At 38.3% G+C, this 26164-nt stretch overlaps 2 protein-coding genes across 2 annotated transcripts; both read right to left on the bottom strand.

The window, feature by feature from the left end:
* Positions 1-1985: 1985 nt before the first annotated feature.
* On the bottom strand, positions 1986-6661 carry LOC139710980 (complement C1q tumor necrosis factor-related protein 4-like). The gene is made up of 3 exons (XM_071622895.1): positions 6644-6661; positions 3268-3427; positions 1986-2645 (listed from the first exon to the last, which is right to left on the bottom strand). Exons 1-3 carry the CDS (start codon positions 6657-6659, stop codon positions 2393-2395), a joined length of 429 nt encoding a protein of 142 aa, XP_071478996.1. The 5' UTR covers positions 6660-6661; the 3' UTR covers positions 1986-2392.
* An 8332-nt stretch (positions 6662-14993) lies between these two features.
* Positions 14994-21181, bottom strand: LOC139710985 (phosphorylated adapter RNA export protein-like). The gene is made up of 4 exons (XM_071622899.1): positions 21168-21181; positions 18324-19242; positions 16900-17439; positions 14994-15451 (listed from the first exon to the last, which is right to left on the bottom strand). The coding sequence occupies exons 2-4, from the start codon at positions 19203-19205 to the stop codon at positions 15299-15301; spliced, it is 1575 nt and encodes a 524-aa protein (XP_071479000.1). The 5' UTR covers positions 19206-19242; positions 21168-21181; the 3' UTR covers positions 14994-15298.
* Between the last annotated feature and the right edge of the window lie 4983 nt (positions 21182-26164).

Here is a 26164-nt window from a genome sequence, read left to right as displayed (position 1 = left end):
TGACCTGTAACAGCTACATCGGTAAAAAGCATCTGAAAATGACGAGTTCATGGCAAAACGAGTTAAGTCCACTCTTGTCAATTTGAGACATTTGCCATTTAACCTGTAAAAAACAAAAAACAACAACAACAAACAAACAATGAAATGATTAGAAAATATGGGACTTTCTTAATCATAACTTAACAAACATTCCGTTTAATACAAAAAATGATGTTTCAACTATGAAAAGTATTTACAGTATCTTGCTCCATGATGAAAGACGTATACGTACTTTTAAAAATGGCGCTTTGCGATCAAATTCTTAAAATACATGTATCCCCGTGTAGACAGGTGACAGATTCATTCAGTCAACATGTCTGCCACATTAGTTTATATGAAATCGACAACCATTTCCGTTTTCTATCAATGAACCAATTACAAGTCTTTTTTTTCCGTGACGGGAGATGTCAATGTGGGGAAATCGTCATTTTTCATACGTTTTTCAGAAAAAGCTGTTAGGTTGAGTGACACAGACCAACTTCATATCTCAACACACTTCCTCAATTCTCTCTCTATACACATCACACAAAACACACACGCACACACACACATACACACACACACACACACACACACACACACACACTTGACCACATAACAACACGCCATCCGCACTCAATGAATCAAATACAAATTCTTGTTCTATAGGTCGTTGTTATTTATATAAAAGTGTATTTTATAGCTGTTAATTCAAGCGATACAAGACTAAGCACAGTAAAAGAACAGCCTCTGTAAAAGGCGCACTGATTTTTCGCTTTACGAAATAAACCTTCGACGATAATTATCAAAGGAAATCGGACAAAAGAATGATATAGCAATGGTCCGACAACGTATAAGCAGTTAATACCGAACGATAAGTGCGTCACACTGTTCGGAATCATTTTATATAATTGGAGTATACACACATAAATTATCATAACAGGCTGGGTTTACAGTATTAAATTTGAATGGATATCAACTTTCTTTGAAAAGCCTGTTACAAGCTAATCAATCGTCTTCACTGCTAGACTGGATACATTTCAATGCATGCATGGAATACATTTGGCATGTTTATCGTTGCTTCGTCGGGCAAGCCTCGGGCAAGGTTTATGTTCGCTAGGAGCAACCTTTGGTATAGACCTATTCGGGTTTAAAACACTGTAACGAATGTCAGCCGTAACTGGGGGCTTCCGAAATAAGTGAAAAGATGATTCAGTGGATTATGCAACTTACAGCTTTTTGAGAGGGCCTTGACAAAAGGCTATGCAGGATGAGTCAGGTTCATCGCTATGTCAGAGCATAAATCAGCTATGTACATCGTATATGGTTAAGCATACCAACTGGCTCCCCAGTTATGGCTGAAATAGACATTAACATATAAAACTGCACCCAAAATGAAAAGGTCTATCAACAGTATGCATGCACTTTGTTTAATACATTGGTAGACAACATCTGATACTACAACAGCTGCGGTATTGGCACGAACAATATTAATGCAACGATCATCACTTTGTAATCCAAACGGGATATCAAACTTGCATATCGGACTGGAGCAAATATTACATAACACACAAATCATGTGTAGCAATAGTTTTCATCATCACTCCTGAGAGTTCTACAGGAAGAGGTCAGCAGAAAACAAAACTAAACAAAAACAACACAACAACAAGCAAACTCCAAATTAGACTTAGTAGCTGAACAAAGCTAGCCTCTCTTTGCATAATGTGAATAAATAAATTACACGTAAGAACACACGTGCACACACATACACCTAAGAAATATGCATAGACTTGCATGCAACAACTTGTGTGTGTATTATGACCTGTGTAGTCCTACATGCGCATTGAGTGGGGCGCTTCAGAGGGGGTGGGGGTACGAGCTCCCTACCCCCCCCCCCCCGTCCTTGATGAAGAGCAAATTATTATGTTGAACAGCTTTTAGGTGGAGTCCACACATCACCAATGCACACTGTAGGCCTACATGCCTGGCCCTAAACTTAAGTGGAGAGACGATTCTGGGAGAGGAGATGGGGAGACAAATTTAACCCGTTCCATACTGAATTCTGAAATACCCATATAGAATTAATATGCAGGCCACCATGTTCCCGTATTGAGAAGGTTAAGGAATGAAAGAAGCTCCTACGGAGTAAGTGAAGATAATGTGCTAACTATAGGTGTGAGTACAAATACTGAAAATCCTTGGTCGCATTTGAATGTATAAGCCTTACATTAAAAAAATTCATAAAATCCATTACGCATCATTCCAAATTTTGCCTGAATTCGTCAACCTCAATGAACTCGTAGTGCCTATATGATACAAAAAATGTCCTCTCGTTGCAGACAATCATGAAGCTGGAAACTAAAAATTTTCAGTGTCAGTCCGTCAACTGGCTTTTGACCAGTATTCCAGTGAAGGTGACAAGCGGAGTGCCCGCGTGACTGCGGATCGCGTACTCGTTGCCGGACTGGAGTTCCAACCACACGACATCTCCTTGTTGCAGATCCAAGATGGCGGACTGGGAGCAGGTGCTCGGACCGCGTTTGTTCTTGTGGGCGTAGAGCATGACCACGGAATCTTCGTTCTTCTTCAAGCAAACAGAGGCAGCCTTTCCCTCATCTGGATGGATTCTGTGGACGAAGAGAGAGGGTTTTGCATTATAATGTCGGTTGGAGTGTTTCCTTGGAACTGATGGAGCCTATAGCAAATTCATCTATCCATTTGAATGGTTACCGGACAGATCAAAATCTAGACCCGGCTGTTATGCTCATACACTGAGGTATGGTTGAGAAAGTGATTTAAGACGCATAAAGATAAACGTGTGTTTAGAACGTTGCAGCTGTGTCGATTCATCTTTTTCTTTTCATCCTATAAATCATTTTGGAATCCATGTATTCAAAAGATCTTTCAAATAATATAAGATAAAGGCTCATTGAAAAACAACATTAACTTCACGATTTACTCTAGACATATTATCAGCCCTACATTAAACATTAATCATGATAGAAAGAATGTTTGAGATTTCAGATACCGGTACTCAAGTACGTCAGTCAAATGTAATAAGCATGCATGAGATCATAAATATTGATCACCCAAGCTCCCTTTTCCCCTCCCTCATTGATTTGAAATGACGTTTTCAGAGCCTTTTTAGGTGTCATACGATGCGCACCTGTCAAGAGTATTTGAGGACGAGTATAACACCTGTGTGTGGACTGTCTGTGCGCATGCCCGTAGCAAAGAGGGCGTACTTACGTGAACGTGAAGAAGTAGGATCCGGGGATCGGACAGGTGAACTGGCTGTCCTCTGTACTGAAAGCCGATTCTGGTTGGCAGGACAGGATCCGGTCGAAAGGCACCCTCTGTGGATCAAGCCCGCCCTCAAGCACCGATGTGAAGGCCACAGAAAAGAATGCTGCATTCGGAAGCAATGGTGAATTGGAAAGATAAAGAACTACGACTATATAACTATGTACATGTATATTAATACATGACACTCACATGTAGCCGTACAACAACATTATGCCTGTGTAGAATTGACTTTAATTACCTCCACACATAAACCACACTGGTTTGCGTTTCGGTCAAGACAAATTAATATGTTTAACATGCCATAATAATGTTCAAATGGAAAATTTTGAATGATAATTCATGAATTATTTGTAATTGAAGAGCAGCCATACCTGTCATTTTTTGTTGAAATGCAAAAAAAAAGAGATAAAAAAAATAAATATGTATTTTTTGGAAAGTATAATCTTAGTTTTAATTCGAAATATCTTTGCTTTTTGTAATTGATATTGACAAAAAATTTATGATTCTCGGATATCTGATATAGGTAACAAAAAGATGAAATCAGTAAACGTTTTCTTTTTTTAACAATGCCCAATTCATTGTTTATAAGAACGTACTTTGTTAAAGAACGAAATGAAGGAAATAAATGCTTGTTCAATGTACACTATTTTGTAGAAGATTTGAAAGTGGAATTTAGATTATATATCAGTTTGAAGTGCAACCAAACAAGATTTGATGAAATTGGATTAAGAAGAATATTTAGCTATTCGGTTGGTATCATTGATGTACCCTTTAACTATTTTTTCCCGGTCAAAATGATTATGTTGAGGTTATTTGGGATATTTGTGGATAATGCGATTATAAATATATGAAGTTATATGGAAAATAAAGTACCTCAGATGAGGAAAATAGAAAAAAAAATTACCATGCCCTGTGTAAGCGAGTATGAGTACATGGCTGCTGTAAGTTTTTCTTCATCACGAGATTTAGTCTCCACTTTCACTGCACTTTATTTCGTCAAAGTCCCCCTTCAACAAATTTGTCAACTTTAAAATCCCTTTTCACTTTTAATAATTGCGGTTAATGTAATTTTTAACAAGGACAGAAGTTTTCCTTTAACCGGCGTCATTACAATGTATGGATGACAAATTTAGTTTATCATGTGACACGACCGGATACAAAGAGGAGAAAATCATGTGATACTACATATATCCGGATTCCAATGTTTAATCTTGAATTCTATTACGTCAGAGGGAACGTAGATTTTTTTTTTTTTAATATAATCAATTGTCGGATTGGCACACTACACATCATAATTATGGTCACATGGTGTCATTACTACTATGACCGCTCCGCCCATACCCATGAAGGTCAAATTCACTGGTTAGAATATCCTTTTACGAATACAGCGTTCAATATAACTACTTTTTAATTTGCAGAAGCCTTTGATCCAGCTGATTGATAATCATTAGCTCTATCTATATTTCAGTTAGGGCCCATAAGTATCGCGTACTGTAGCGCTTTGAGTGACAAATTGTCAGAAAGTGCGTTTTATAGAAATATTCATTATCATCATCATCACCACCACCGTATCTGAGCATGCTAGAGCCTATAAATATTCAATATGCTACGAAGAATGTATTATATTGTGTGTGCAGAGCAATGTAACCATTGCACACACACACGCACACACACACATTCACACAACAAACAAGACAACAATAACATAATAGAAAAGTTAACGATCAGGATCACTCGGTCTACTGTGTGGTTTGATTTTCTATTAGAAAGGTAACATCGACTTATAAACCTATAGATGATAGCTCATGCCTTTACTCGTCCGGAGAAAGGTAATGGTTGTCAAATGCTTTCCGCCCACAAAATCACAAGTCAGACGGGAAATACAATCCAGAGATGTGCTTGACAAGATGTATCAAACATCCTGCAGTCCCTTCTGACCTGTGACCTTAGCCATCACCCGTCACGCCTGCCCATACATCCATTTTGATGTGTATTTAGGGCCTACTTTCTACAGTAAAGCCAGTAAACCCTTTTTATATTTTGTATGTTGTGATGGAAGACAGTCAGGTAGGACGTTGCATTATTATGTTCTGTGGCCTTCAGTAAGTTCCCTGACCTTACGACAAGGCGTTCAGCCTTTTTTTCCTGCCTTCTTGCGCATGGGAGCTGGGTGCGACTGCTGTCGCTACACGAAGGGCCTCGCTCTGTTGAGAGTCCGTAGAGTCGATTATTATAACATCGAGGCGAAAGATGGTGAGCGAAGCAGGACAGATAAACCGCGCGAGGCGCCACTACCGTCGACAAGACTATAGTTATAGAGGCTTGGCCTCATGACACATTAGCATATGAAACACTACATTAGTGGCGTATGAAATGCTACGAAATATCGCCACACGAAATCAAGCACATTATATCTCTGTGAAAAATGCTTAGCATCGGCTGATAATCACGATATCTATCACGTCAAACTATAATCATTTTGCGATAAGGTTTCATTGCAGCAGATGCCTGATGGATATCCGTTTTCACCTGTCTTTACATTAATCTTCCGGCAACATGCTCACTTCGCACGACATAGGCCTACATCCAGCAGATAATGAACAACATTTTGGTCAAATGAAAATACCGTGTTTGAGACGGCTTAGATAGAAATAGTTCATTGATGTACGTCGATCCTCGGTAGGTTTTTTTTTTTTTTTGGGGGTGTGTGTGTGTGTGTGTGTGTGTGTGTGTGCAGTCATAATGACGCTCTCAAATAGCCGTCTGTTATTTTAGACTGTGTAAGTTGTGCGGAAATACCAGGAAAAAATAGAGCTCAAAATGGGCAAATGACAGAATTCTTCTTAATCATTCTTGTATGAAGGCTCAACATTGTCACTATGTCACTATACACAATAGTAAAATCGTGCCGTCCGCATACCTCTTTGTTTATGGAGTAAACTCTCGCGTTTATCACAACATACAGTACGTGTACGTCCCTATACGACTGCCGCGCCCTGGACATGTTTAGTATCTCCGTGTCCCAAGTATTGAACGTTTCCACGCTGCGTCTTTAAGTTCTGAACTGACATGATACTAGTATGCCATTACACTTGTCTATAGCGATACGTTTCCCGCGCATTCGTACGACACTTCCTATCGTCAGCTATCAGGTGTAGATTGCATCGAAACGTAAACCTGTGCTCGTTTGGGCTAACTGATACACCTGCATGGAAGTAACCAGCTGCGTCTCTGTGTACTGATACAAAGTTATAGGTACACTGAAGCGTTGATACTGTCACTTGACGGCAAAATGAAAATCTTACCCTTTCGTACTTACAAGAATGGGCGTCCATAATTGCTGTCAGTCGGCAGTGATGCGAAGATAAATCGCTATACCTCTCAGACTAAAGCCGTCGTAGAACGAATGGGCCTCAAAGTAATTATAATAATCTATTCCTCCTTCCCCGTTAAACATTTCCCGTACCTCTCCCTGGAGGCCTACACGTATTTTTAGTTCTCTAGTTTAGAGCTTATATGTTGTTATAGATTCACTTAATTGTTTTCCTTTCTATAAGCGATTATAATTTCCGATGATAATGTACGGATGTGCTGCACATGGACGCGAGTTATCTATGCAATTACGTAAGCATTCGATTCAGCGATATCTATATTCATCTCTTTTTTATTGACCGATATTTTAGAAAATCTCTCACTTAAATTACGGATACGCAATGTGCAGATGCATCATCAGAGGGCTTCGTATTAAGACATGGTGTTTTTACAGTTTGAATGAAAGTTTTATCCTCTTTCGATGGTTCTTTAAAACAACAAACAAAAACACGGGGAGGGGTATGGAGACTGACACAGTCGGGCGCTTATGGCATTAACACGTGTGTAATAATGGGTGTGTATGCTTGCGTGTGTCTAATGTCTGTGTTTGATTGTGCGAGCTCCATAGTTTGATACTGTCTGGTTTAAAGGGATATCGCATAGTTTTGGTTGAGACCTAACTTCAGGTTTCTAACATTTTGTTGTTGTTGAGATAATGAGAATCCTCTTATGTAATATAAAAGAGCTCGTAATTCCAAAAGGAATTCACCGTTTATTAACGCTGAAATTGGTATTGAAATGGCTGAGATGTCCAAAACAAAGCAATCTTAATAAAAGGTGGGACCCACTTTTTATTTGGATTGCTTTGTTTTACTTTTTTGGGTGTCTCAACCACTCCTAAATCGATGTTCATCGAATAAACTTTGAATTCGTCTTAGTGTGGGTATGCTGTGTATTATTTCATAAGTGGTTTCTTGGTATCGAGAAAAAAAAGTCAATCTAAGCCAAATCCTCATCCCACATCACCACCAATACTATACTATCCCTTTAATAGCCCACGGGACAAGATGATGTGAGTGTGCATACTCCTCTTGAACTTGTGAGAGGAGAGCAAGGCGCCTATAGCATGAATGGATGGGATATTGATATCCGGCGCAGACAAAGGCGTGTTGATGTTATGACTAATAACTCCCCTTGCCAGAGAAAAGCGGTCACAGGTCAGATCCTGTGGGGGCGCAGAGCGCTGTGTGGCATAGTGAATAAGATTCCCGACTCCCAAGCGGAGGACCCGAGTTCGATTCCCGCCCGGTGATCACGTCCTTGGACAAGATGCTTTTACCCACGTATATGTCCCTCTCGACCCAGGTGTATAGATGGGTACCTGGCAACGTTAGGGTAATAATAACGGCAGGGCCCTCTGGAAGAGCAGTGGCAACACTGAAGAGGCTACCCTGGTTAAATAAGACCTTGTTAATAATAATAATAATAATAATAATAATAATAATAATAATAATAATAATAATAATAATAATAATAATAATAATAATAATATATAAATAGGATTATTATTATTATTATTATTATTATTATTATTGTTGTTGTTAATTATTACTACAGTATTACTATTATTATTATTATTATTATTATTATCATTATCATTGTTATCATTATCATTCTCTCGTATAATGTTGCTATCATGTTTCAAAAAAAAAAAGGTGTGTGTGAACGTAAATACTATTCCATCTCCTATGAAACGAGCGGATCTACTATTTGATACCTGCGATATGTGCCTATGCGCATGGGGTTTAGCGTTGGTTCGAGGGAATGCAGAAATATAAAGTAGAACAAATCGGTGAAGTTTGAGGAAAATCGGATAATCCGTTCAGATATCATGATTTTAAGTTTCAGTATATAACAACAATTAGTGAATAAGGAGACTATCAAAATGTGATGCTACGCATGGTCTATGATAATTATAAAGAAAATGTAAAGAACATTTAAAAAAAATCCTATTTGATGAAAAGTATACATTAAGTTTATTTACTTATTTGACACAATTATGTTCAAGGTATTTGTATTCCCCCTCCCTTCTGAAAGAGGTAAGCCATGAAATTATGTTTGAAAATGAAAATTTGTTGAATTCTATCTATTTTGTTTATATCAAATATTGTTTTCCATGTGTGACATCACATTTTGTTCTTCTTATCAAGCGACGGCTGTACCAAACTTAACAAAATTTATAACTTTTGAATGTACATATTGATGTATTGTCCGATTTTCCTCAAACTTCGCTGATGCGTTTTACTATTTCATCCACTCAGTTCAGGTGTATTTTTGGTTTCACTCGCTGGCTGTCTGGTAAATCAAAAACCAACCCAAATCAAGCCAATATAGATATAACTGCTATGTGTGCAATTAACGATCGAAGACGGCGTGATACCCAAAGCGATATCTTGTCGTCTGAGACGAATCATATTATATAATGATAATGCGTGTGTCGCGTGTTGATGATGAGTGAACAGTTTATACACGTGTCTCTTCAAGTCGAAACTGAAAGTATAGCTACTAAGTATACATGGTTCCGGAAGCGCTTCTCGCGAATTGATGAACCTTTTGAACATTTACGACAATTCAACGCGTGATTTATCAAACATTAAGTTACCAGGTAGGCCTACTTGAATTCGATCCTGAATGAACGTATGCTATATATTGTGATATTGGCTAATTTCTGTGCACTGTGCGTGGTAAAACGGAAATTTGATTGTGGAAGTTTGCTCCTGCCTTTCACCCGTCACCCATTTTCGCTTTGTTTTGTTTGTTTTCTCTCTTTGGATGAGTTTGTCTGGCCTAGAGATTTTTGGTTTGTTTGTTGCTGTTTCTTTCCCCCCAAATATAGCTTTTATGATTTGTTTATACATATTAATCAAAGGAGAGGACATCTGCAATTCTCCTGCTACAGAATTCCTTCTTACTATAAGCATTCTGAAACTACATGAACGTATAATAAGGGAATCACATTTCCACACAAACACAATACATCATGAATTCTCTCGTTATCACATTTGTCAGCGTATTTTACATGCAATGTGCCTCACTGTGAGTTTATATTTCGAAGAGAATTTTAACGCGCTCAAATATAGTATTTTATGTGTGCACTCAAAATCTGGTTCAGCGACACGTGCATCTCTGCATTGGTATTTAGGTCGAAAGCATAAGATCACACTGCAGGTTGTAGTTATCAATCAAAATAGATCAGGCAATGCGAATTATATTTACCACTTGAGCCTTGAGGGTCAGTGCCTGCTTCCAGCGATGAACTTACACCCATGACTGACCCTATCCAAGACAACATCAGTGATGTGAAAGGTCAACTTGAGTGAATCCTGCACGTAGCTCAGGAATGTTCGAAGGTCATGATATACAGACAAAATGGATGAATGGAAGATATAACTTTCTCGATTCTCTTCTCCACTCCTTCAGCAGTGTAATAGGGGTCGCGATGTCTTTATAGCAACGACAACGAGTGACCAATGTTTGCAAACAGTATACACCATGGGTATCTTTTCCCTGATGGTGTGATAAGTTTTGCCGTTCTTCTGTATCGGGCGTCTTGTGGAGCAACGATTTAAATATTTTTCAGGTGTAATTCGAGATATTGCTGTCTGATACACAGGATGTCCTAATGGCAAATAACTTCCGACAGATAGCACACGATACCATCAGGGCCCAGCTAGTGCACCACGTGAATCAATCGATGGTTGGGTTTGACAACTTTCAGAATGGAAGAACATTTAACACCAGTGATAGGAAAGTCTGCCAAGAAGTAAGGGGAATTTTCCGGGGCAAAAGCGCGTGATCACAAAATTCTTACCGCCCCGCAGAGGGCACTGCGCTACAGGAACTACAGTATTATCGGTATACACTGGAGTCTCGCAAAACCACATTCAGCAGTACCTGCTCTTATATCTACGCATTGTCATCACACTCCGGGGACTTACTGTCAATTATGTCAGACACAGTTACTTTTGTAATACTACGGGCAAACAACAGGAGCACAAAGGACACAATAATAAATGGCTGATCGAACACACGATTAAGTGAATAAAGATATTCATCTTGTTTGTTGGTGCGTGACGTACGGTTGAGTGAACTGACGGGTGACAAGGTGTGTTGAAGTTGACGGAAAGTAACTTACGAAAGGGATGAGCAGAATCATAATATAGCAAACATGCTGAGGGTCAAATTTGAACATACCTATCGTTGCTGCATATGTGAACATCGTTGACTGTGTTTGTTTAATTAATTGTTTGTGTGTTTGTTTATTTGTGTGTGTGTGTGTATATGTGTGTGTGTCAGTGTGTGTGTGTGTGTGTGTCAGTGTGTGTGTGTGTGTGTGTGTGTGTGTGTGTGTGTGTGTCAGTGTGTGTGAGTTCTTACGTTGGCTGTGCCTAACGGGGTATGGTGGAATGACTGGCATCACTTGCGTGAAATTTGAAACCTTAGGGTGCAGAAACTAACTCTCGTGTCGTCATGCAAATATGCAAAGTATTATATGTTTGCAGAGTAAATGCAAAAATAGATATATCAATTTGTATCAATTTGAGATAGTTGAGATTGAAGTTTCCGAAAAAAACATAATTAATATATATTTGATAATTTTAATATCTTCAAAAAATGCTTGATTTGAAACTGAGGCATTCAGTATGATTGAAAAAATATTCAGTTTTCTGTATAATTTTGATGGCATAGCCAGGCTTACTTTAAGAACAAGTTTATCTTAACCCTATAAAGCCCAAGAGGGGGGGGGGGGCACATTGTGCCCCCACCATATTTTCGTTTGCCACTCCTATACCCTTTACTAAATTCCAACCAAATTTGGTGACTTTTCCTAGAATTTTATTGCAAACATTTTGATATATAATTTAGCTATGTCCGATATTGCTGGTTGCCATGGCAACCGTAAACTGACAACCATGTTCGTCAGATTTTGCATGATTTTCTGTTCCAATTTCATTTAATAGTATAATAAAGGATGAAATGGGGGTTTTCTTGGCTGTAATTTGCTGAAGGACCAAAATGTGAAGTAATTATGGTTGTGAATTACCTAAATGCTCTTCTTATTATTTCCTTTATTTTCATATGACATAGGCATCAAACAATAGATGTAATAGAAATAATCGAAAATACAGCATTTTTCAAAGACTACCCTTTTATTTTGTGTTATTTTCACACAAGCTTTGCCTGTAATGTCATTTGTTTATCATATCATCAATCTGCAAACTCAAAATTTCAATATTTTGGAAATATGAAATGTGATACCAATATATGAGTATGAGTTGCTCTACCCATGTGCCAAATATGATGGTTATACAAAAAAGTAGTTATATAGGGGAGGGGGGCACAATATGCCCCCCCCCCCTTGGGTCTGGAAGGGGTCAAAATAGCTTGGGCTTTATAGGGTTAATATGCGTGTGGATTGAGAGAATGCAGTAACCTTAGTAGAGCACGTTAGTACAAGTTTGAAGAAAATCGGACAATTCATTAAAAAAAAGTTATTGTTTTGAAGTTTCATTTACGCCATGGCTGGATGAGAAGACGACTACAGCTTGTGATGTCACATATGCCGTAGAACGATATAAAGAAAATGTAAAGAAAATTTAACATAAGTTATCTTTATCTTTCTGGAATAATAACACAGCACTTGAATTGCCTCTTTCAGAAGGCAGGGGGAATTATAATCATTACCCTTAACATTTACGTCAGTAAAGTCAAGGGAATGTATACTTTTTTAAAAAGTGAACTTTTGTTGAATTCTGTTCATATAATATATTTTCTTCACAATGACCGTTCTACGCATGTGACATCATTAACAGTGCAGCCTTCTGTTTCACTGATGTGTTTTACTAATATTGCTGCATTTACTTAATCCATATAATTATTGTGAACTTATCCCTTAAAATGTGAAAAGGGCAACTTTATGTGAATTTGCGAGTCTCGGCATATGAATATATAATTATACATACATGAAGTATATCAAATACCATGTATCTATATATTCATTTACCAAGACTCGCAAATTCACATATAATGAATGTGCAAGGTTATTTGTATGTGTGTGTGTGTGTGTGTGTGTGTGTGTGTGTGTGTGTGTGTGTGTGTGTAAGAGAGAGAGAAATCATACCCAAAATTTTGTTACAATCTATCGAGATATCAAGAACAGGATCTCGTTCAGTTTCAGTTGAAAAACAATAATCATAGAAGGAAAAGGAAATGGAAGTGATTGTCTCTGTTAAACCACCTTTCTGTCTGCCAAGTCGTATTTTTAGTCAAATACATTGTATAGTTCCCTTGTCATGTGACTGTCACAACAAACACATCACGAGGATAACAACTCAATTCTTGACATTAAAAAAAATGTGATTTCAATTGCCATGGCACCCCTTGTATTGTTATTCTGGGCTCATTGTAAGCACACACATACACACACACACACACGCACATACACACTTTTTTGTTTTTGTCAATCTTTTTTTTTTCTTTTTCATATAAACAATATCATGAATTAATTCATGACATTGAAGGTAACACAAATTTCATTATGACAACATAAATTCCATATACCGTCAATATGAAAAATGAAAAAGGAAGAATTTTGTACATGAAATCTTTCTTCCTTTTCCCTCTAGGCATTTTCTTTTTGTCAGTCTTGTATTTTTTTCTTTCATATAAACAATAATACACACATACAAGTGTATAAACAATATACACACACACATGCACACACACACAACGCAAAAAGAAAAACAACAAAAAACAAACCAAAACACAAACAAGTAAACCCAATTTAACAGAAACCCTCGAAATCACATTCAACTATTCATCAACTTTTACCTTCAAACCACACATACCATCACAGGACCTTTTCAACACTCACGAGTATGGACACAAGCAATCCCTCACACAACTCTCTAATCTTGTGAAAATACCGGTACATTGTACCAAATTCTTTTCTTGTCCTTGTCGAGGCCACCACCCATGTCAAGCTATGTTTCTTGTGCCATTCCCTGCATTTTCTCTCCCACATAATACAATGCACACGCTGCTAGCTAGGCATATACTGTAAGAAAAACTGAGCATACAATGAAAGGACTCTATGTTCTTTGTAACAGCTATCATGTGTTGCATACTGTATTTTGTCTGTCAATTGTTACAGTGTATTAACTGCTGTTATAGGGGAGAAATGCAGAAATAAAATGGAAAAAAAAATCACCAAAGTTTAGTGGCATATGTACATGTATGCATACCTGACACAATGGAAATAAGGCCTCATTAGCCAGTAAACTTACTATAACACACCATTAGCCAAATCACAGTTTAAAGTAGTCTTTTTTAAAGATTGGGGTTCATTTTTACCAATACCTCATTTTTCAGAAATAGTGACATACCATTGATTACTCTGTTTCATTATTTCCTTTTTTTTTTCTATTTTTCAATGAGATAATGACACCACAAATATACACATAACAGACAGATCCATGAAAGTTAAGAATGACTGTGAAACAAAGGTTTAGGAATTTCAGTTTATGCATGCCACTTGTAAAATAACTTTTATTCTGCCATCAGCAGAAATCATTGGCATTCTAATCAAAATAATAAGTAAACTGTGAGCACAAGTAATTGGCATCTGATCACCTAGTATGGCAGTTCTTAGATGCCTATATAAAGAGCATTGAGGCAAAGCAAGACTACGCAACTGCATGACAATAGAACACATGAGCATGGTGCTGTATAGACTTGCCTGTCTTGGGGCCCCTTCTCCTGGACCTTTTACCAGTAGGGCAACCATTTCCTATTGGTATGGAGGGATTCCTATGTTCTGCTGGAAATCAGATTACAAGCTTTTTTGATTACTGTATATGCAATTTATTTAGCGAGTCTGAATTTTTGCCAATTAGGACTTCCCAACGATTTCGTGTGTGGTTAAATTTGTAATCGTGGAGTAGCGTACTGAACGGAGAAGTGTACACGTGCACGTCACCTACATATCGGGATCAGAGTCAATATTTTTGTGTGTCTTTAAATTCGCGAACAGCACCAGACTTGCGAAATTCGCAAAAAAAAATAAAAACCTCACAAAATATTTGGCGTAAACAGTATCAGCACAGGGAATAATTTTCGTGGTATCGCATCGCAATTTGCTATGCATTTCTACACCACTACTACACAACCTAACTTTAGTGGAGCAGTCTTCTTCCATAGAAGTGTACAGGATACCATTTGAAATACTGTTGAAATTGAAATTGAAATCAGTTGAAATTGCCAATCAAATTTGAGTTGGAAAATTATTCCCTGTAGCAACATAATGTTCCTCATTAATAACAGAGATTAACCCGTTGAGGATGGACTGATTTTGCTACAACACGCATTTCCCATAGACCCCTGCCCGAGTATACTCGGGACTTGTCCTCATACTACGGGTTAAAGACCCACTAGAGTGGGAATACCATGCAATAGGAAGGCTGGCCCAACGAGCGGTTCTATTCTAGCAGGCTTCAAGTGCTAATCATGGTTCTTAATTGAACTCCAGAGGGCAGCAAATGAAGATATCAATTCCATGTGGTCAACATTCTCTCCCCACACCAAAGGTAGCAGGCTTCAAGTGCTAATCATGGTTCTTAATTGAACTCCAGAGGGCAGCAAATGAAGATATCAATTCCATGTGGTCAACATTCTCTCCCCACACCAAAGGGTCTTTGAAATACGTATGTACTGTAAAAGTGGTTTCTTTCACGGTGGTTTTAATTTCGCGTTTTTCGCGCTTTGAGGTTGAACCGCGAATTTAACATCATGCGAAAATGTTTTGAACTCGTCGCTTGTTACAAACGCTATCATTACCGACCGCGAATTTAAACACACGCGAAAAAGTTGGCACCGATGGAAACCGCGAAAGTTTCTGTACGCGAAAGAAACCACTTTTACAGTATTTTGTTTTACATTTCCTACAATGTACTTTTTGTATGCCAAGCAACTTCAGCAGAATAAAGATGATAAGTCCTGCCTGATATTATGCCTGGAATTTACCTCTCAGCATAAGAGGGCAATGGGGCAGAAGACTGATGCCTGTTTATAGGATTCTCGATCTGTGCAAATGAATATAAGAGTACCAGTAACACTTATCTAACTTGCTGCAGTATTATTTTGAATGTTCAACTGCAAAAATAGTTAAAGTGCATTCACCTGTGTTACAAAATCCACAGAACTTGTTTCAAAGCTACTTTGTCTTCTTTCACGATATGTTGAAGTGTACAGATTGTGACAAAACCTCAATTTTGTGTTGCTGGTTCTTCAATGTAGGAAATAGAAATCAAAGCTAAAAACTCCACACTAAAAGACTTGGAGCAAACACAAAGCCATATATTTTCTTCTTTACGTGTGATTTTATCTAGAAATGTCCCTTTCATAGTTTCATCATACAAGAATTGATGACACATTAGTTCTCATACATGTAAATGCATCTCAACTGTGTATACAGTAAGTTCATCTTTTCTGTATCAAAAGTAAGCTCAATGTCCTTTCTGCATTTTACTACGGGGATTTCACATAGTCCTAGCATTACCACGGTAAATAACATGGAAATATATTTGATATTGCCATTGACCTTTAATGAGGCATTGTGACTCAGTGGTATGGACCAACAAACTCTGAATCTCAAGGTCCCTGGTTCAAGTCCACCAGCAGCAACAGGTGTGCCCTTGGGCAAGGCACTTTATCCTTATTTCCTGGTCCTTTGGCATGCTCTTTGGTCCTGTGTATAGTTGCCTAAATGCAGTTAATTGCTTCCTTAGCCATAACCTACTGCAAATCCAAACCTCATGCTGAAAAAAAAAAAAAACCCCAATATGAATCCAGAAGGGATTACAGCTTTAAAAACAAACAGGTGGGTTAGAATCTGTTCAAACATGTCTCATTGCATATTTCTAGTACTAGCTTTTGCCTTCGAGAAGTGCAGAGTAATGGAATCAGTCCAACCTTACAAATGACATATGACATGTAAGAGGGATATCATTCAATATGGCATTTATAAATGCAGAAATTCCAATTAGCTTTCATTCACGGTTGGTGGGTAGGCATATGAAAAAGATCTTCAGCATGCAGTTTTCTATGAAAAAAAAAAACCAAACACATGCCTTTTTTTTATAAAATAGTAACGTGCATTACTTTTTGCCTGTAGGTGAATGGAAATATTCAGTTATCATCATCGCTTTCATCATCGATCACTTCACCATCTTCTGGTTCAGAATCCTCATTTCTCTTTGGAATATCCTCCTCTGCAATGTGCTGACCAAACAGGAAACTGTTGCTCTCCTTTTTCGAGTCAACAGATTCATTCTGTGTGAGTTGTCCTGCCGTTGCCTTGTTTGATGGCTCACTTTCTTCATTCTCCCCTGACTGAAACAAGACGCCTCCATTGCTAGTATTGGGTCCACAGACATCACCTTCCAATTTGGTGTCCCACTCGTCGTTCATATCTTCCTCCGCCTCTCTATCTTCCAATATCTTCTCATCATCAGCAACATCACTGTCATTGTTCTCTGCCTCCTTCACATTCCTGTCATCCGTGTCCATGCTGGAACCGGCAATCTTCCTGGTGTGTCTGTGCTGCTTCCGCCGTCGCTTACGCTCCGCCTCGAAGGTCTTCTTCTCTTCGGCAAAGATCTCCTTGATGTCCTCCGGGGAGACGTCGGGATCGGTCTTCATCATGTGAATGAACACCCCGCCGGGTGACCTCCTTCGAGATCGATTCTGTGAGAATGGAGATTGACATCGAACACAGAACAGAGTGAAAAAAAAAAACTTACAGGCAAGCAAAACATTTCTGTCATACAAGTATTACTATCGAGATAAAGTTTACAAAATGACATGAATTGGTGACAGATTGAACGATTGAGAGGAATAAATTTAAAGCCTTTTTGTATATAGGTATAACTAGGGAATTGTCAAATTTGTGACTAGCTTTGGCGAACTCTTTTTCCACTTTTCTTGTAAGTACTATAGTATGACAATCTCCTCCTCTGGAATCACGATACAAACTGAAGAAAACTTGTTTTATCATGTTAAAAAGATAGGACTATGAAAACTTGTGAATTAGTACAAAAAGCAAAATTCACAGAAACTGTGCATATCACAATGAATGACAAGTTATGCACAAATTTTTCAAAGTTGAATACATGTTGTATCCCCTGTAGTGCTGTATCAAAAAAGCTGCAACTTTCTTAATTCTATGCCCAAATCTTAAAAATTTGAACACCATTGCATTCAAAACTATACAACAGAAAAAAAGGGAGAATGTCTTGGTTTCCTTGGAAACTTTGCAGGATTATTTCTGTTAAAATCTGCTTTCAGACTGTATATTACAATAAAACATGCTACCATCAAAGTGCAAATTTGCAAGTTTGTGATTTAATGACTGCTGGCATATCAGGGTATTCTGGCCCAAATTTCATTCCATATGGATAAGTTATAAACAATAAGATAGAGAGATTTCTCAATGTGCACTTTTGTAATGCTGTATGCATATTTACAGGACGCATATGTCCAAAAAATATTACAAAATCTTGATGTAAAATTATTACAGAAGAGTTGAATCAGGTCAATTACAACTGAGAGACGAAGTGGCTGAGGTTTACCATGATCAACATGCCACCATCATGCTCGATTTCCTCAGTCCGCTTCCAGATCTCAATAGATTTCTTGACTCCTAACACTTTGACAATCCTTAGCACAAGGTCCCTCTTAGGCTCCTGAAGGCTGTAAGCTAGCTGGCCAGCGACAACCTTGACCTCGCCATTTGGGTCAATGTCTATTGATTTCATGGGCGTCTCTGGCTCGGGACTCTCGGGTCGCACACCAAGTCGGCTCTTGACATTGGCTCGCCGGAATCTGTCCGCAACCATGGAGCCTCGTTTTTTCAGTCGCTCGCGCAGATCTTCACCATCAGTCTTTGCCTTGGCTTCCTCTTCCTCCTCGCTGTGTCTGGGAGAGTCTGTCGCCAGCCAGGCATCATCTTCCTCTTCACCGACGCCTTTCGTGAGCTTTCTTTTGTGCTGGGGGGCGCCGTCGGGAAACATCCCACTCACAGCTCCGAGAGGGAGATTTTCCGAGTAGCTGTAGCTCTCCACGTCCCGCGACATCACGGAGCTGACGCCAAATGATGTGATCTCTCTTTCCACCTGTTCTTGTCTCTGCTCCTCCACGATACTCCCCCAGACATTGTTTATTCGACGCTTACTGCCTTCTGCACTGTTCCAACCGAGACTCATTCCTCGCCCGCCATGTCCGGGTCGGAGTTGTGATGTAGATTTGTCACGGCCGTCAAAACTACCATGGCGGGGACCACTGCGTGAGCTGTGTGGAGCAGCGTATGTTTTTTGTCTCTTCCACAGCTGCTCCTCATCACTATCACTGCCCTCGCTGGAATCATCATCACTGGAGTCAAACTTTCTTACTACACTTCCACGATACGATGACCCCTTCTTTGGAGTTGTCTGACGCTGTGTGAAGGATGACATATTGACAGCCTCAACACAATGATCTTTGACACCAAACCTGAAACAGAAGATAAGAAAGTTAACTATTTGTGGATTACGAAACAACTAACTTTATTAATTATAGTAGTATACACAGTACCGGTATTATAGATTTGAGTTACATTAACAATTTTTTTCACTAACTCATAACTGCCAGATGGCAATCATACTAATCAGCAAAGGTCTTTTAGCTGAATTTATCCTCTGAAAGGATGGCTAAAGCAACTGACAGCATGTTATTTCTGACTGAAATGAAGAGAGAGGGGGACATACAAGTGCATCATTCACATTTTATACAATCTTTGAATGTAAAGAGATGGAAAAGGTGTTAACTACAGTCATGTGAACCAGTGGTGACACAACATTTGCTTACGAACTGCAACAATTGCTTCAGACGGTCTTATTTTCTCTGAGGACTTAGGGTTAGGGTTTGGGTTGTAATGGGTTTAGGTTTAGTTTAATGTGATACGATTAGGGTTAGGGGTATGTTTGTGGGTAGAATTTATGTTTGGTTTAGTGTGGAGATATTTGATGGGAGCAATTGTCGCAGGAGCCAATGTCATGGAAGCGAACACGTACAGGTATAGTAATAATCTTGAATGAAACGATATCATTTAGACAACTCTTAGTGTGCCATGTTGACACAACTGCCTCAGTCAACTTGCCAACTTTACATAATTTGCTCAACTGCACAACAGCACACAAACGATCGATAAATTGCAACATAACATAAGTATATTATGTTGAAAGCAACAAAGCCATAGCTTTGTCATAAAATTGACATCATATGCATGCACTGTCTGCAAGTTTCTTAACAACTGTGCTGTGCTGCATCTCTTCTTCTACAAAAATCATGGTCTATATGGCTTTGAAAAAAATGTTAAGTTTTCCAAGTGTTCATGTGCTGCACTCATGATGTATTTGTTAATGAATGATCTTGCACTGCTTAAGAGCTCTTCTTTTCACTGTTAGGCCTATATGGGAAATATTTGAGTATGAACAATCCAGTGTTCTAAACATACATGAAAAAAGCCAGTCTTAAAAGCAGAATCTAAACACATTTTTACAAAGATCTGAGGGGCAGTGCCAGAGTGCAAATAACTGACGATGCCAGATTCATTTCTTAAATAAATTGTATTAAAGCTCTTTCTTTTGGCTTTTAAGTATTAAACGAGGGCCATTTGCAAATTATAAACATAAAATCTGGCACTATTCTTTTCAGTGAACTAACACAGGGCTGAAGTGCAGAGAAGAGTCCCTTTGAACCATGGTACCCCTCCTCAGTTCCCCCACACAATTACCAATTAGATCCTATATTTACTTTGTTTTTGTTCTTACCCACCCTGGCCCTTCTATCAAAGTTTTATTTACGCGGTTCTAAAAAGAGGGCAACACTGTTGATCATGATTGATGGAGCTGGAGCTCGTTTTTTTTTTTTTTTTTTTTTTTTTAAGACTAGGGCCCAGGTGAGAGCCTACTGCAGGAGAGACAACAGTCTATACAGTAAACAGTAAACACTAAAATTTTATACAAAACATTATAACCCGAATCCATACATTAACCTCAGGATTCCAGAATTCGCACACCCTTTATTGGACTTCAAAATCCAGCCAGCACACGCACACGTACCCTATTTCGAATTAGTATGCCCTAAATCTAATGTAGAACTAGAAAGTAGGCCCCTATGTTAGATGGGAATCACGCAACCCTACCTGCTAGACTATACACACGACACCAAAATAAATATGTGGGTCTCTTATAAACATACTTGCGGCCTCGCAAAATTGTTACCATTCATATCAGCCTCTATTCCTAGCACCAGTATTTTCCAGAGACTCAGAATATAGGCAGCAGAGTTAGTTTCTGTCACTAGGTCTAAAATTAGGTCTAAAATTTGGGGTCATCATCTGATTCTAGACAATACACAAATGAACGTCAACTTACCCAGGGATTGTGATTCCACGCCTATACGAGTCTTCACCCAGCATCAGCAAGCAATAAAAAAAAAAAACGTTGCTACACCGATGCCTACTCGCCGGCCGCGCACCGAGCTCGTTGCTGTAGCCAAAGATCGTACATCACAGCAAAGAGAATTTATACTGCATACGAATTATAATTATCAGCCATCTCCCGAAATGGACCAACAACAAAACAAAACAAAACAAAAACAAAAACAAAAACAAGATAAAATAAACAAACAAACAAACAAAGCAAAGCAAAGCAAAGCAAAGCAAAGCAAAGCAAAGCAAAGCAAAACAAGACAAAACAAAAACAATACAAATCGAAACAAATTAAAGATTCATTGTATGTGGAAAAGGGAGTAAAAAATAAAAAAAACAACAAGACTAATGGCCAATTCTACATTAACCAAACTGGAATAAAGCCCCTCTTTTCGATTACCTGTAAGCCTATAATTGTTAATCTAAATTCATCAAGGAAGATTTTTTTTCTTTTTCCAGTGAACATTTCCAATAGATTAATTAAGATTAAGCCTTCACGAAAATGTTATCAATAGGCCCCATTACTTGTAAGGCATAAAATCATACTTTATTATTTCGCTAAATTAGATCGTAAGATATATTGTACCTTATGTTCGATAATGCATCCAAAGTAATCATGTCATGTTACTAGTATTTAATGATGATGTCAGGAATGATTCTGTTTGTGTTTGAAATATGCAATAGAAAGCAGACATACAAAACAACAAAACTGATAAACAAAGACATAATACGCTATATTAATTGAGAGCCCTATCATTTATTCAATCAAAATATCAAGTATGATTTACGTTATACTTTGTGATTATATAACTTAAAAGAAATCAAAGGGACATTTTAGCATTTTCCCCCACTGGGATATTTATCATTCTACATCAAACAAATACTAATCTAAACAAACAATACAAAATGATATTTCAAACAAAGTACTTTGAAAAACAGGCAATGAAATATCGTGACTCAGACCATCATCATACGGGAATATCAAGCAAACAGGTGTTTGAACAGACACCATTCTTTGTTCTGTAAAAACACTTGCCGCTCATGATTATTTCTTGCAATAAATTTTCCTTATCATAATTTCCTTTATGCTATGTATATCTTTACATAAATTATGAACGAGGTATTATCAATTTTATTTCACAAGCATAAATTTCATATCTCACAGGCATTATAATACAATCAATGCTGAATTATTAATACCCCCAAAATCGAATAGTTTTTTTTTCCCGTCGTAAATGTTATTTCTAAACCAGCATTAACATTCATCCACCCAGTCTTACTGTAGCCCACAATCTATCACCAAATTGACACTCACTCAAAAAATGTATTTAAGTTTCGACGTATACACACATTACAAAATGAACATTCTTCTCTTTCAATCAGCCCAATTCTGTTCAACATCTTATTTGTATATAAAATTCTAGTAAGTATTTTATTTCATTTCATGTCAAAAATTTCATTTTTGAAAAAAAAAGACGACGATTGAGGAAATAAAGAATGAGAATGTGCAACTTTAAGCGTTTAAGTAAGCTGAAGGAAGACTTTCGTGAAGTCATTTAAGATTCCAAGGTTTTTCGAAAACAAAGAGACACATGAAGTCTTTGAGGACAGACAGCTGAATTTTGTTTTATCATCAGAATCATGTCTCACGTCACTGATGATTATTACAATTATAAGTATATGCATCGCATTACTGGGACGCCCCCTAAATGTAAACATGAAACAAGCTGAGATGTTCCCCGACCTTTTTATGAATGCGATGGCCTATCAAGGAAGGCGCCATTGACGATAGGCTCCATTGAGTGAAAAAAAAATCGCTTAGATTTCTAGATTCTTGAATATTTTTTTTCATCTTGTGCACTTACGTCGCTATCAACAGGGAGGTGTAAGTTTTCTCTTCCACCTCCCTGCTATCAATAAGCAATCACAGGAAGCGGTGCATCAAGCTGGCAAGGAGGGGTATAGACTTGTACAATCAGAATGTCCTCGATGCACTTTTCCCTTCAGGATAAAAGTTTCGTTTGCGTGACATCAGAAATGTCAAGAATGTTGCATGTACACGAAGACCGGTGGATGCTAGTATACTGATGCTGTAGCAGCAACGATCTTGCGTACACTAATAATGATATGAGCTCCAACCGACAGAACAGGGTTATGCATCACGTGAAATCCAGATAATTAGTGATTGTACCATCTTATACGGAAAGTTGAAGACTTTACGTGCGACTCAAATAACAGGTCATACTGATAGGAAGAACAATTAAGGATGCTCTTTAACAAATTATTCGCAATATTGCCAGTGACCACCACACTTTCTTTTACTCTGTTTTTATTTTTCTTTCACCAAAAGGGTTGCAAGCATTTTCACGTCTATATGTCTGATGGATTAAGCGTTAAAGCATCTCTTTCTAGGATATCATGGGGTTATTTTTTGTTCTTAGAGTGCCAAACAAAGAAAGTTTGAATTCATACAATCCATACTTTCGAAAGTAAAAAGTTGATCAATGTTTGATAGTCAGTAATAATAAATTATACATCGTGAATTGTGTTTTCTTATCATCTAATTTTATTGCAAAACGACCTGTTACACTTCCTGGCTGATATGGGACCATCATTATCAGCATTCTTACGAAAACAAAAAGGTCTTCTCGGAACAACAACAACAACAACAACAACAACAAAACAAAGGCTGAAAGTTACCAGTATCAACCTGCATATGGTATTTTGTCATTATGGCATTATAAATAGAGATAAGTCTGACAGAATACATACAAGTAATTTCTTAAGGCTTTTAACACATAAGTATATTAGGTATGGATTATGAAGTCGTAATGATTATAAATTGTATATTTTGAAATTAAAGTTACATCATGTGTTTTGGTTGTTTTCTAGAAAGAGATCAGTGTTGTTATTTTGCATGATTTACATAATATACTTAGTACTTGTGTCGTCATTTGTTCTGTGTTCACCTTAGATCGTTTTTAGCTCACCTGAGCCGAAGGCTCTCAAAAGTGAGCTATTGCGATCGTTCTTCGTCCGGCGTCCGTCGCGCGTATAGTGCGTCGTGCGTAAAGTTTTTACATTTTCATCTTCTTCTTGAAAACCGCAAGACCGATTTTCGCCAAACTTGGCAGGTAGCATCCCTAGGGGTTAGGATCTCAGTTTGTTAAAATGGGCACCATGCCCCACCCAGGGGGCCCCCAGGGGGGCCCACCCCCCCCCCCAATTAAGGAATCTTTAACAATCTTCTTCTCTAGAACCAGAAGTGATGGAGCTAAGTTAATACTATGAGTTAGTGCATTGATGACTGTAGTTTCAAGTTTGTTCATGGCGGAATCAGGGGTGCCCCCTTGGGACCCAGGGGAGGGATCCTAATGGGACCTAAATTGTACATTTTCATCTTCTTCTTGAGAACCCCATGACCGATTGTCACCAAACTTGGCAGGTGTACGCCTAGGGGGTTAGGATCTCAATTTGTTAAAATGGGTACCATGCCCCACCCAGGGGGCTCCCGTATGGCCCCAAACCCCCTAAATTAAAGAATCTTTAAAAATCATCTTCTCTAGAACCAGAAGTGATAGAGCTAAGATAATACTATGAGTTATTACATTGATGACTGTAGTTTCAAATTTGTTCATGGCGGAATAAGGGATGCCCCCTTGGGACCCAGCAAGGGTAGTGGGGAGGGGTCCTAATGGGGCCTAAATTGTACATTTTCATCTTCTTCTTGAGAATCCCGTGACTGATTTTCACCAAACTTGGCAGGTAGCATCCCTAGGGGGTTAGGATCTCAATTTATTAAAATGGGCACCATACCCCACCCCGGGGGCCACAGGGGGGCCCTCAATCCCCCAAGTTTAGGAATCTTAAAAAATGTATGCCCTTATTGTACATTTTCATCTTCTACTTGAGAATGCCTGGTCAAATTTTGGTAGAGCTGTGAATAATTAAGATTAGTGATTGCGTGAAAGGTGAACTTGCGATACTCAGGTGAGCGCTAGACCCGCGGGTCTCTTGTTCGAATTACATTCGACAGGTATACGTTAATTGTAAATGCACAGTGTACTAGTCTTCTCGGAGCTGTTTTAATAGGTTAGAATGAAATAACTGACTTTAGTAGTGTAATTCTTCTTCTTTTTTGTAGAAAGTAATGATAAGTCTTCATGCACATTTCGGATTTTAGGAGTAAGCACAATTCAAATCACTAACTCATTATTATGAAATTATGCATTAATTTTCTAGATATCTGTATTTCTTGTCATCTGATGCATCGAGTTACATTTTGCAGGGTTATAAATCGAATGAGACACCAATGTAAAAAAGCTGCTCATTTCATTGGTACACCTAAATTTGGGCAGCCCATGTTTCATTCAAATTGAGTTGTGTTCATTATTTCATTGCATCTTTCCTTACCTGTATGATGTGATTCCGATATGAAAATAAAGAAACACACGTTGCCATTGATACATATTAAGCTGCTAGCGTAATATACTGAAAAAAAAAATTCGGCGGCAAACCTTTCTTGCTAACCAAACCCAATGACGCTTAAGGTATAATCACTATCACTGATGCCGTTGCCAGGCCAACGACTTAAACACTCATGATGCTTGGCTGCTCCCTTGCCGCTGCCATGGTAACTGTAATTATTGGGACTGACGATGATGTGAACCACTTTATGAACATTAACTGGCCCCTTGTTCGTTTATTGTGTTATAATCGCTGACATTATGCCTCAATTTGAAACAGGAATTGCCTCAGCAATGTCTTTCGCACATGGTGTCTGATGTCTATCGCGAAGCCGAGGCAGAGGATTGATGGACCGTCACTTGCGCCGAACCATGATAACTACAAAATCTTAAGAACACGATACATCACCAAGCATCGGGATATGAATTGAAAAGTTAATCAGCGTGCCTAATATTAAAGGGGAATTATTCCCAA

The sequence above is a fragment of the Diadema antillarum genome, unplaced genomic scaffold, assembly GCF_040938485.1.
Source record: "Diadema antillarum isolate AM-2024a unplaced genomic scaffold, OU_Dant_1.0 seq00001597_RagTag, whole genome shotgun sequence".
Taxonomy (NCBI): domain Eukaryota; kingdom Metazoa; phylum Echinodermata; class Echinoidea; order Diadematoida; family Diadematidae; genus Diadema; species Diadema antillarum.
The sequence above is the reverse complement of the archived record's forward strand: the minus strand, read 5'-3'. Positions and strand labels throughout refer to the sequence as shown.

Bases quoted from the DNA above. Each gene is read 5' to 3' on its own strand.
- LOC139710980 (XM_071622895.1), bottom strand. The intron at 2,646-3,267 runs GTAAGTACGCCC...CTTCGTCCACAG, and splicing joins TCCTACTTCTTCACGTTCAC to AATCCATCCAGATGAGGGAA.
- LOC139710985 (XM_071622899.1), bottom strand. From the start codon at position 19,205: ATGTCATCCTTCACACAGCGTCAGACAACTCCAAAGAAGGGGTCATCG. The intron at 17,440-18,323 runs GTAAACCTCAGC...CCATTCTCACAG, and splicing joins ATGGTGGCATGTTGATCATG to AATCGATCTCGAAGGAGGTC. The intron at 15,452-16,899 runs AGCGATGATGAT...ACCTCAAAGCGC, and splicing joins GTGAAGTGATCGATGATGAA to GAAAAACGCGAAATTAAAAC.